This window comes from Castor canadensis, chromosome 16 (genome assembly GCF_047511655.1).
Source record: "Castor canadensis chromosome 16, mCasCan1.hap1v2, whole genome shotgun sequence".
In the NCBI taxonomy this organism is placed as follows: Eukaryota; Metazoa; Chordata; class Mammalia; order Rodentia; family Castoridae; genus Castor; species Castor canadensis.
This window is the reverse complement of record NC_133401.1, coordinates 14,186,720-14,199,595: the sequence shown is the minus strand read 5'-3', so window position 1 is coordinate 14,199,595 and position 12,876 is coordinate 14,186,720. Positions and strand designations below refer to the sequence as shown.

General features: G+C 45.5%; 1 protein-coding gene across 1 annotated transcript; it reads right to left on the bottom strand.

Annotated features, from left to right (window-relative positions):
• Positions 1-8,544: 8,544 nt before the first annotated feature.
• Positions 8,545-12,586, bottom strand: Dmrtc2 (DMRT like family C2). Its single transcript, XM_020166908.2, has 8 exons — positions 12,363-12,586; positions 12,121-12,275; positions 11,563-11,639; positions 11,129-11,309; positions 10,852-10,978; positions 9,824-9,884; positions 9,495-9,669; positions 8,545-8,657 (listed from the first exon to the last, which is right to left on the bottom strand). Exons 1-8 carry the CDS (start codon positions 12,584-12,586, stop codon positions 8,545-8,547), a joined length of 1,113 nt encoding a protein of 370 aa, XP_020022497.1.
• Between the last annotated feature and the right edge of the window lie 290 nt (positions 12,587-12,876).

Sequence of the window (12,876 nt, the reverse complement as noted above, 5' to 3'; positions counted from 1 at the left end):
AGAAGTTAAGGGCGGAACTGTGATGGAAACCTAGGGGAAGAGCAAGGAAGAAAGGTGGCCGTTGCTTTCCCTCCTGCCACCACCTGTGCTCGCGAGAGCAGGAGGAGCCGGAAGCTCCATCCTTGTCAGGGCGGAAGTTGCTTCAGATCCTCTGAGGCGAAAGGAATGGGAGTGACGCTTTGGAGGCGGGGAGGAGATAAGGGCAGGGACAAAGGGACAGAGGCGGGACCTTCGGAGGAGTTAGCTCAGCTCTGCCTCCTAGTGTTGGAGTTTGTTTGCTCAGTCCTTAAACTCAGCTTGCTCATTTGGATTTTAGGATTCGGCTGACAAACGTAACTTTAATCAGTCCATTTGTGCTGCCCCCATCCTCAACCCCGCCGCTTTACTTTCACCGACACCGAGTCCGACCATTTGTCTATTTGAAGTGACTCTCCCTCCATGGCCCGTCACATTAATTCTGGCAACAGATATTTTGAATTCTTACTCTGCGCCAGGTGCGGGCAAACATTTGGATGTTTATCACGTACTATTAGATGCACGACCTTACTTAAACCTTATGAGGTCCAAAAGTCAATGACCCTTGTGGTCTAATAATACTGTTAGCTTGATGCAAAAAAGAAACATTCGAATGTTAAATTTCTTTTCTTAAGTTGAAAAGACTAAGAATTTAAAAACATCATAGCAAATAATATAACATTTTTCCATATTGAGACACTAGGTCTCCAAAATGCTATAATTATTCACAAGCCAGTATGTTACAATGCTAATACCCATTTTAGACCTAAAATGGGTATTTTTTGTTGGCACTGGGGCTTGAACTCAGGGTCTCACACTAGCTAGGCAGGCGCTCTACCACTTGAGTCACCCCACCAGTCATTAATATCCATTTAAAAAACCTTGCGGCTGGAGGTGTAGCCCAGTGGTAGAGCTCTTGCCCAGCATGCGCCAAGCCCTTCCTGAGTTTGATCCCCAGCACGACAAAAAAAAAATTAATAAATAAAAACAACTATGCTTCTAACATGATAAAAGCATACATTTAAATCAGTTTTACATTTAGGTAGAAGGCTGTTGAAACCTATTTTATACTATGTTTTTTTCACTTATTTTTGGTTTTTTTTGGGGGGGGGTCTCACTATATAGCCCAAGCTGACCTTGAACTCTGGATCCTTCTACCTCAACCTCCTGAGTGCCGCGATTATAGGCATGTACTACCAGGTCAGGGTATGAGACCTTGTCACAAAGAGCTCTCCAAAAATTAGTTTGGAGTGCCATACTATACAAAGGAAGAGATGGTGTTAATATAGGATTTTGGGAAGGGTGAAGCTGCTCAGGTAAAATTTGTATTAAGCAGAGTTTTGATGGATTTAAACAAAGCAGAATCTATATAATGGAATTAGCATCATGTCTGGTTGACAAGCAGGCCCAGATTCCTGTTTCCTTGGAAATACAGGGCTAAGATAAATGTGCAAGGTTGTCTCTGGAAACCCCTCCTCTAAAGTTTTCTCTGGGTTGAAAATCATGATTGCTTCTCTGTGTCAGTTACCTCACCTAGACTTCCAGGTAAGGATGCCATTCTCTCTTTCACTGTGCTTTTGGAGAGCAAACTTTCTGATAGTCTGTGATTCTAGACAACATGGTTGCTCAGCACTGTGTCCTTGGCATTAATTTTTTCAAAAGGTTTCACATGAGCTGGGTGCTGGTGGCTCACGCCTGTAATCCTAGCTACTCAGGAGGCAGAGATCAGGAGGATAGAGGTTCAAAGCCAGCAGGGCAAGTAGTTCGAGAGACCCTATCTTGAAAAAAACCCATCACAAAAAAGGGCTGGTGGAGTGGCTCAAGGTAGGCCCTTAGTTTAAGCCCCAGTACCGTAAAAAAAAAAAAATTTCACATGTTTATTATTTGAGCCTATTCTTAAGTTAATCAAAGAAAAAGAAAAATCAAATTGATTCCTAATTTAAAATGCCCAACTGTCCAAAGTTGGCATTTTCAGCTTCATAGATTGAAATGAATCATTGACCATAAGAGCATAAATATGTGTGTCTTCTCCCACATTTCTTTACAGACCCTGCTTGGTTCTCCTCCAATATCTCCTCTTAGAATTGATTGTGTTACCAGCTTTACCAGCTTTCATCCAAATGCATTGGGGGAACAGGACAGTTTTGCTTTTGTTTCCTGGCCAGGAATTTGCTTGGTTCCAACAGTCTTGTGAGAAGACATACTAACAAGCTGGGTAAAACACGCACACCACATGGTGGACAAAAGCAGAAGAGGGTTGGGATTAATTTTTATAGGTTTATAATGTGTGACCTTGCAAGAGGTCGTGATAGACTAGGCAACTGAGACTTAGGAAGTCACGTTACGGCCGGCGTCATTTTGGAGATATCCAGGTGCTGGCCCACTAGTGTAATAAACCTTCCTTTCCTCTAAAAACAAAGAAAAAGTCATGTTACTTGCCTGGCACTGGTGGCTCATGCCTGTAATCCTAGCTACTCAAGAGACAGACAGAGATCAGCAGGATCTCAGTTGAAAGCCAGCCAGGGCAAATAGTTTGCAAGACCCTATCTCAAAAAACCCATCACTAAAAAGGGTTGGTGGAGTGGCTCAAGGTGTAGGCCCTGAGTTCAAGCCCCAGTGCTGAAAAAAAAAAAAGTCATTACGTGTCCAAGGTCACATAAAATAAAGCCTGAGCTGATATTTGAATCGGTAACTGATGACTGCTTAAAGGTCTTTCAGTAAACTCTAAACAGAGACTTTAAAAATGGTTTGGAGAGCCAGATATGGTGACCCAGGCCTGTAATCTTAGTAATCAGGAAGCAGAGGCAGGAGGATCTCAAGTCGGAGGCCAGCCTGGCTTACATAGTGAGACTTTGTCTCAAAAAAAAAACCAAAAAACAAAAAACTATACACATACACACAAACAACACACACATGAAATGGTTTGAGGGACTTGGGGTGTAGGTCAGTGGTAGAGGGCTTGCCTGGCATGCACAAGACCTTGAATTTGATCCCCAGCACTTCCCCTACAAGTTAGAGGCTGTGGCATAGTCACAGAACAGAATATTATTCAGTATTAAAAAGAAATGAAGGGGCTGGTGTGACACACACCTGTGATCCCAACTACTTGGGAGGTAAGAGATGGGAAGGATTGCAGTTTGAGGCCAACCTGGGCAAAAGGTGAGACCTCATCTCAACAAGCTGGGCATTGTCATACAATCCTGAAATTACAGCTGCAGGGAGGCACAGGTAGGAAGATTGAGGTCTGAGGCTGGCTGCAGGCAAAAATTTGAGACCCTATCTGAAAAATAACTGAAGTAAAAAAGGGCTTGGGGGCATGGCTCAAGCGACAGAGCATTTGTCTATCAAGTGCAAGGCCCTAAGTTCAAGCCCCAGTGTACCACCAAAAAAAAAACAAAAGAAATGAGCTATCAAATCATGAAAAGATACATGAAAGGAAACTTAAATACGTATTACTAAGTGAAAGGAGCCAATCTGAAAAAACAACATACTGTATTATTTCAACTATACTGCATCCTAGAAAAGGGCAAAATTTCAGAGACAGTAAGAAGATCAGTGGTTGCTATGGTTTGGAGAGAAAAGGGATGAATGGGAGTTGCACAGAGCAGGTTTTAAGGCAGTGAAACTGTTCCCTAAGATACTACAACAGAGGATACATGTCATATGTCTGTTAAAGCTGGTAGCATGTACTATACCAAACATGAACCCTAATGCAAACTATGGACACTGGGTGTGATGGTTGATTTTTTGGGGGAGGGTATTGGGGTTTGAATTCTGGATCTTGCCACCTGCACAGCAGATGCTCAATTGCTTGGCCCACACCTCCAGTCTGTAATGGTTGATCTTTTCTAAAAAATTCAAATTTTTTTAATGGTTGGTCTTGATTGTCGACTGGACAGGATTAAGAAACACCTAGGAGATTACTAAATGACACCTCTGAGTGTGTCTGTGAGGACATTTCCAGAGACAATTATTACATCATGAGGGTTATGATCTAATGAATGGCTTAATCCCTTGATGGCATTATTGGGCCATCAAGGTAGGAAGTGGGGCTAGTTGGAGAAAGTAGGTCACTGGAGTCCTGTGCTTGGAGGCTGTATCTTGCCTCTGCTTCCTCCTCTACTTCCCTGCTCTGCTTCCTGTCTGAGAGAAGAAACTCCTCTGCCACAAGCTTCTACTGCCATGCTGTTTTGCCCAAGTGCAGGGAGCAAAGCAATCATGGAATAAACCCTCTGAAACTGTGAGCCAAAAATAAATCCTTCCTCCCTTAAATTGCCAGGTATTTGGTCACAGCAATGACAAAGCTAATACATTGAGGTAATGTGTCAGTGCAGATTCATTGTAACAAATGTATAACTTTGGTGTAAGGTGTTGATGGGGAGATTGTGTGTGTAAATAGGAGGATGGTATATGGAAACACTAATTTCAGTTCAATTCTGCAAACCTCAAACTGTTCTAAAAAAGAAACTATATTCAAAGAATGGCTTGAGGGCAGGCAGTTGGTCATATTAGGATTTGGGGGGGGGGGCAGCATTTGAGTGCACTTAGGAGGAAAAACAATTCCTAAGGAATCTGACAGAGCCTGTTTACTCAGTCACTTATTCTAAGCTCCCAGAGAGGAACTAAACAGGCCCTGTCTTCTAAGAATACTTATTCTGAATGGAGACGGAGACAGACACAAGCACAACTCAAAGTGATCCAGTTTGTGAAGTAGGGGTCAAGAGCCTCTAAGGAACAAAAGGTCTCTGCCTAATGAGCTTAGCACAGATACTGAGTCAGAGCAAAGAGACTGATCTTTCTTTGGGGAAAGAGCTCAGAATCTCATGCAGGGCAGTAGTTTCTAGGACTGCGTCTATGTATCCATATACCAAGGGTTGCAAAGTCAGCTATACAAAGGGACAAGAGTGCAGAATGAGCCTACATGTACCAGGAATGAGGATCTGAGTATAGCCTGGATAGGAATAAGTGGTTTGATGTTGTTTCTGCTTGGGCTAGAAGTGTGATCAAGCTTAGACTCAATTCATGTAGGGCTTAAGTGAAGAGAACGTGGATTCTCAAAGATCAGAATGTGAGATGCACTCTGGAAATAAAAAGTGGGTGGCTGTGGGGAGGAGTCTTATGAAGAGAGAGAGGAACAGGGAGGATGGTGCTTTACATTTGGAATCTCATTGGTTATTTCTGCAGTACCAAGAGGGTAAAGGGAGGAAGCTTAGAAGGAGAGGATTTATTCCTCTAGTGGACCAGGGCAACAGCTTTCCCTGCTCTGCAGTGGGAAGTGGGAGTGGAGTGGCACAGGAACAGTGCTACTAGAGCACTAGCTGAAACCTTTGAGGCTGGTCAGAGGCCAGCAGTCTATTGGCTCCCCATAGCTTCACCCATAGCTGCGGGTGAAGAGTGCCAAACTCAGAAATGTAGCAATGTGGAAGGCATGAGCAATTCTTAAATCTGCCTTGTTCCCAAGGCTGACCTCTGCAGGCCACCCACTCTGAGGCACCAATGGAGGAACTAAAAGATTTAAAAGATAAGTTGGCTTTGCTGATGGTATGACCTTACCAGGTCTTCACTGCCAGGCACTGAAGGGGAGGTGGGCTCTAGAGAAGTGAGAAGCCTGCTGTCTGCTGCTCTTGGTTCCCTCCCTCACTCCATTGCTTTCTCTTCTCTTTTCTCATGGCATCCTTTTTTTTTCCCCCTTTTTTGGTGGCACTGGGGTTTGAACTCATGGCCTAGTGCTAGCTAGGCAGGCACTCTTACCACTTGAGCCACTCTGCCAGCCCTCTCATGCCATCCTTTATCCCCAAATTACACTTTCTCTTTTACCTTTCCCAGCTGTGTGACCTTGGTGCACTACGGACCCTTGGTGAGCCCTGAGTAACAGTCTTAGCTATGTTGTATGTCGCAGTGCTTCACTGCTCTGTGACTATGTGGGCTTGGTCATCTGTCACTGGGAGAGCATGGCATAGCAAGCTTAGGCAGGTCTATTAAGGGACAATCATATATCTAAGTTATAACTAGGGAGTGATGGAAGATGTGAAGCAGACTTAAGTCTTTCCATATCTTACAATGCTTCTGAGAAGTGCTGCAAGTTTGTTACTCTGTAATCCATTAGGGAGAAGCAGCCCACCTTTGCAAGGCCCCAAATAAGAGAACAGTTGTTAATTTGATACCATTGCCATTAACCATCTTGGATAAAAAGAGAGGTGTAGGTAATATCAGGAAAAAGAATTGGTGATCAGGAATGTCCCTTGAGCTTTCTATCTTGTCCTCCTATGGGCGGGAATGGATGGGGATTTCTAGGTCTTCATATCTTTGGAATAGTTCAATGACTTTCATATGTTTGGAATGGCTCAAGAAGGACTTGGCTGACAGCAGAGGACTAAGAAACAAATGCAGCTAAGATCTTAGTACTATGTAATGATAGTTGAGTAGAAAAAGAAACTTAAAAAAAAATCCTTCTGACTCATGACTGATCCCTGGAGTACCAAATCTGTGCTTTAAAAAAGTTATCTATTAATTCATTTGGGTTCTGGCAAGGAGAAGGAATTATCTCCTTATTGTTTTCTAGAAAATTTCCCTAAAATTTCAGCTAAGTCACTTTATCTCTTTAAGCCTGTTCCTTTATTAATAAAATGGAGATGATAAACAGTTTACAGGGTTGCTATGAGGATATACGTGAATTGAATATAGTAGGTACTCAATAAATGGTAATGATTGTCTCTAACTTTTATCAGACACATGAGCCTTTTTTTTTCTTGACAAAGGAATTTTCTCTTGATCAAGAGGGTGCAAGCATATACTCACTCCCACTAAGCAAACACGCAAGCACAAATGGCTGACAGTAGCTCTTCCTTATATCCCTGATACAGTTGTACCTGCCCCTCACACATGAACCTCTCTTGTGGAGAAAACTTTTTTCGTTTTTGGTTTGAACTCAGAGCCTCACACATGCTGGGCAAGTGCTCTACCACTTGAGCCACTCCACCAGTCCTTCGAGTTGGATGTTTTTGAGAAAGAGTCTCATGAACTGTTTGCCCAGGGCTGGTTTCAAACTGTGATCCTCTTGATCTCTGCCTCCCCAGTAGCTAGGATTGAACCACCAGTGCCCAGAGAGAAAAACACTCTCCATAAAGTCTAACTTGGTGTGGTACAGGGCTTGCATACCAAGCACGAGGTCATGAGTTCAAACCCCAGTAACTGCCAAAAAGAAAGGATGGAAAAGGAAAGACTTAGCTCTTCTTGTCCTGATTGGCTTCAGTTTACCCATTTGGAAAACAGCATGTTAGATTAGCATCAAATTAGCATTCCATTGACCAAAGCAGGCCTGAAGATATGTTTTATTGGGCCCACATAAGATTTAAAAAGAAAACTGTGCCAACATTTGAAAATTGAGATGATGGACATAAAAACCCATTTCTCTCAAAATATTGGAAATATGGCATATTTCTGCTTAGAACAATCCACTAAGGCCAAAAGGAGGCTGCCCCTTGGGTAAGCCATGCATTCTTAGTTTGCTAGCCACCACCATGATCTGCTTGGCCCTAGGTATTTCAATTTGCAGCTGTCAGGATAATAGGAAAATGTCTATGTCTGGCATAGAGCAGGTAATTAGTTGCTACATGAGGGAACCCTCCACTACCTTCCTCTATCACTATTATCTGGCTAAAATAAGAAATCCAAGTTTGTATTTACTTGTATTTATTTTTTGTGGGCAAGACAGGCTGGTGGTGTGCTCTCAGCAGACTGGAGAGGCCTCGGGATCCCACCTTGGGGGAGGGCATGTGGCACCACCCCCCCACCCTGTGGTTGTTTTTTAATAGATGATTTTTTTTTTTGCAGTACTGGGGCTTGATCTCAGGGCCTACATCTTGAGCCACTCCACCAGCCCTTTTTAGTGATTGTTTTTTTTTTGAGATAGGGTCTCTTGAACTACTTGCTCAAGGCTGGCTCTGAACTGTGATCCTCCTGACCTCTGCCTCCTGAGTCGCTAGGATTACAGTTGTGCACTACTGGTGCCCGGCTGATGATTTCATTTTGAAAAGTGAACTGAATGTCTTTTCTGTTAGTCAGGATAGACTAGGTTAGGCTATGATAACAAATAACCTCCAAATCTTGTGGCTTAAAACAACAAAGGTTTATTTCTTGCTTACTCACACAAATCTAGAAACAAAATGGAAACACTCTCCTGTTTTCACATGCCCAGAGACAGACATGAGTGCATAGGTATATCCAGAACATGAACTCATGCAAAAAATGTACTTAGATACTGGTCAGCTTAAACTGCACAACTCTCTCTTTTAGTGGATTTAAAAGGGTCACCATACCCAAGGAGGAGTATGAGAATATTCACCTTTGGTCAAGGAAATGCCCACACTACAAAAGGAACCAAAAGCTAACTGAAGCACCTTAAAAAAAAAAAAAAAAGCTGGTACTATGTTAAATTTCATGCAAAAATCCCAAAGTAAAATACCAAATATGCAGTGCTTACAGGCTATTGCCTCCCTGCCTCAGTGAGGAAGCCTCCACCTCTGGGTTCTAGCTCAGGAGGGAGATGGACCCCAGACGCCCAATATGCAGAGAGACGGAGGGAGTTGGGCTGGGTCGGAGAGAGGGGCCAACAGGCTGGAATCCTCTTCCTCCAGCAGGAGCTATAGGCAGGAAGGAAGGGAGGGCCAGACCAGGTCACATCTATTTCCCCTCCCTACAGTTCCCTATTCTTACCCCATTCCATTCAGGCCTCGTCCTTGCTAACCTGGCTTACTCCTCCTCACTGGTTTTCTTACCTCCAGTTTTGCTTTCTCTAGTCCCTCCATTAAAGCCTCCACTTGTCTGTCTAAAGTTCAAGGTTTCTGATATCCCTGCCTAGTTAGAAACATTTCCTAGCTCCCCTTTGTGCAGTTGCTGGTCTAGACTTCTAAGTCTGGCATGACAAATCTCTACAACTGGAGGCCTCTCCTGCCTCATTAACCTGTTTCAGCAGTTCCGCTAAGCCAATCCACCATTGGAAGGAGGATTCTCAGCCTTCCTCTTTATCCCCAACTATCCCCACTCCTTATAGTTCCTCTGGTCTTGCTATTGACCCTTAGGAAGGCATCAAGATTCCCCAAGTAGAACGGAAGCTTCTGGGAAGCAGTTATTACCTCTTCCCAAGCCAGATTCTGGTTAAGTCTTCATTCCCTCTCCAGACTTTAGCAGGTAGCTAGGGTCTGGAGAGAGAGACTTGGACTAGAGTCAGGAGACTAGGGTCTCATTTTCCTTGATTTCAAGGCACTGCACATTTGTTGTTGAGAGCAAAACTGGTAAAAATGATTCACTGAACAATCCTAAATTGCAATCTCAGAAGCCAGGCTGAAGAGCTTGGAGGCCTGGTCCTGATGACATTCAATTTGTTGACTACCCTTCATCTCCTTAGTCTCTTCTTGCTCTAGTGATCTCCATTTCCCAACTATCATTATCCTGCCCTCTGCTTTCAGGGAGTAGGTTACCTGGTGGGCCACAGGGGTGGAGTAGGGAGATCCAGGCAGGGTTGGGGGGTACAGAAGGGGCCAGGCGGGAAGCCTGGGATGAATCTTTCAGACCCACAAGGGCCTCGGCTGCCTCCCGCTGCAACTGCCGCTCTGAGGAGGTCGATGTCCAGGCTAGGCGAGACGCTCCAGGGGCCTGCGAAGGAAAGGGACAGAAGTAGACTAGGAAGCCCCACTTCTGCCCACCCTGCAAGTGTTCCTTTGCCCCCTGGTTCCTTCAGTCCCCTGTTTTTCCCTTCCCCAGGCTCAACTTCCTCCCTGGGTCCTGGATGCCACTTCTTTCCCAGGACCTGTGGCTGTAGCAGAAGAGAGTCTGGGGTGCCACAGGACTGGAATATCAGGGTCGAGCATCTAGAAACAAGGAGAGATGCCAGAGGATTAAACACCTAAGACATGTACACATGGAAAGAGGGTCAGATATTCTGATCTGAAAATCTAAGACCCTACTGGGCCTCCGGACTTTGTGGGTTTGGGTAAGTTTTATCCCCTTCTCATGGCCTGCTTTGTTTTCTATAAAATGAAAATCCCTGCTAGCTTTTCCCTCCAGGCTATTGTGAGGATTACAGGAAATCATTGGTGTCAATTTTAAAAAAAGAGAAAATATCTAGAGAGACTGGGATTATTGTCCATGCTCTAGCAGAGTCTGGTTTCCCTCTCCCAGTCCTCCCTAAAGGTGAGCTTGGCCCACCCTCAAGAAGCTTTCTTTAGCCTGGTGCTGGTGGCTCATATCTGTAACCCTTCCTACCTACTCAGAAGGCAAAGATCAGCAGGATCACAATTCAAAACCAGCCCGGGAAAATAGTTCAAAAATACACAACACAAAAAGGGCTGGTGGAGTGGCTCAAGTGATAGGGTATCTGCCTAAGTAAGTGTGAGGCCCTGAGTTCAAACCCCTGTACTAACACCAAAAAAAAAAAAAAAAAAAAAAAAAAGCCTTCTTTAATGGCCTCTGACCTTTCTCTTGTCCCTCTCTGGCTTTACCTTCATAGACCTCCATTTCAGGAGGCAATCCTACCCTGTCTTATCTGTTTAAGAAGATTTAATAGCCAGTATTTTTTCAAGGTTGGGGTCTGTGCTAGGTGTATCCTATACATTATTGTTATATCAACCTGAATGACAATTATGAGAATCTGAAAGAAATGGCATCTTCCATTTACAGATAGAAAAACAGGCTCAGAGAGGTACAGAAACTTGGATCAAGGTTCCCAGTTAGGTAATGGAAGATCTGTTAGTCTAAGGCCTTTTCTTCATTACCCACCATGGTGTCCAGCACCGAGTTAGGCTCAGAATAAATATATATCTTTCTGTCCCTACTCACGTGTGGGGCAGGTTTGGGGGCCCTTGGGGCTCTCCAGAAAGAGGAGTCGTCAGTACCGAGCGAGATCCTGGGCAAGTTGGGAGGGACCCATGAGTAGGCAAGCGGAGGGAGGTGCCAGGGTCAAAACCTAAGGAAGGTAAGAGAATACAGCGTTTATAGGGCTCAGAGGTCACGGCTCTGTTCTCCCTCTACCTACCTGTGTCCTCTTCCTCCTCCCTTCTAATACAGTGGCAAATTGGCACCCAAAAATCTGTTGAATGTTGAATTATCTTCTCACCAGGGAAAGGATGTAGAGGGATAGCAGGTTCTTGGCATAGGAAGCGGCACACCACGGGGGGTGGCATGGAGAGGCCTGGAGGCAGCCAATGTCCAGGGCCCCAAGGGCCAGGAGGCACTGGAGTCCAAGGCAAAGGCAAGGCTTCTGGGGGACGGCTAAGCAGCAGAGGCCCACAGTTCTCCTGTAAGGTCAGGGAGCACAGGTTAAGAGTTAGGTGTAAGGCTGGAGAAGGAGTAGGCATGTTCTGGAATAGGACCTGAAGATTACGGGTAGGCCTTAATGTCCGATCCTCTTATTTTCCTTACAGAAAAGAAACGACTTGCTCAATATGTACATAGCAAGTCAGGGTTGGGGCTAGAACTCAGGTGGAGAGGAAGGGGCCTGGGCAGGAGCTAGGGTGGGAGCCTTTCCTTCAGGGTCTATATTCTTCTTACCTTCCCAGGGGGTGTCAGTGCCAGAGGAATTGCCCCATGGGGACTCTGAGGCTGTGGTGCTATGTTCTCTTTTCCAGCTGTAAGGGACCAGGGAGAGATATAGTGAGCCTTTTTTTCTGACTCTTATCCTACCCCTCAGCTCTCAACTTTCCTTTTTTGTTTGTTTTGTAGTACTGTGATTTGAACAGGACCTTGGGCTTGTTAGGCAAGCTCCAAAGCTCTCTACCATATGAGCCTTCCCCTTCCCCCCACCTCTTTTTGCGTGACCCTATTTTTCAGATAGGGTCTTGCACTTTTGCCTGGGGCCAGCCTCAGACTGCAGCCCTCTTACTTATGCCTTCTGCCACCCACGGCTCCTCTGAGCATTTTCTACCTGCAGATATCATTGCACCTTCCCAGCACTTGAATGCATTTGATGGTGTGTGGGGGGCTAAGGCCCAGAGAGTAGAAACACCTAACCCAAGGTCACACACCAATTCAGTGATAGGACTGGGACTTCTTTCCCTACTTATGCTTTCTACACCAATCCCAGCCACATTCCCAGTCAGAGACACTTACAGGGTATTCCCAGTCCAATGGCTCCCTTCTTGACACGGCTGGGGACTTTGAAAGGGGCTGTCCCTCTCACAAGTCCCTGAGCCAGGTGCCTCTTTAGCTGTGCCTCCTGCTGCCTGCGCAATGCCACCTGGGCAGCCATAACTCTTCGGCGCTCCCTACAGGGGGAAAAAAAGTGCAAATCAAAAGTCAGCCACCCTTCATAGGGGGCCCATCCTCCCCCTCTCCCTGGACCTCCTACTCACAGGATGAGGACACATTTGTGACACTCGCAAGCTTGAAAGAGGCAGAGGCGCTTGTGGCCCTTGAGGTGAGCAGTGACACCATGATTGCGGCAGCGGGCACAGGTTGGAGAGCGACTGACAGCTCTCCTGGGGATAAGCTCCATGCTCTGTGAGGCTCTGGTCTCACCCCCTGGGTCCGAGTCAACAGGGCAGTGGTGGGCAGCAGGTGTTTCATTGGGGTCCATGGGTCTAAGGGCAAGAGTGGCAGGTCAGGATGGCCCTAACCAATCCTTCTTTGGGGAGGCCACATCTGTGGCTCTTCACATCCTGCCCATTCTGCTCCCAGCTTTCACCTGTCTTCTCCTCTCTTCACCCCACGACCTTTCTCATGGATCCTCCTTCCTAAGAAGCCCCTCTCCTCTTTCCTTTCTTAGGTATACTTTCATTTTTGTGCGTGTATGTGTAATTGGGGCTTGAATTCCCGGCTTCATGCTTGCAAAGTAGGCACGTGCCAGTTGAGCCACACCTCCAGTCC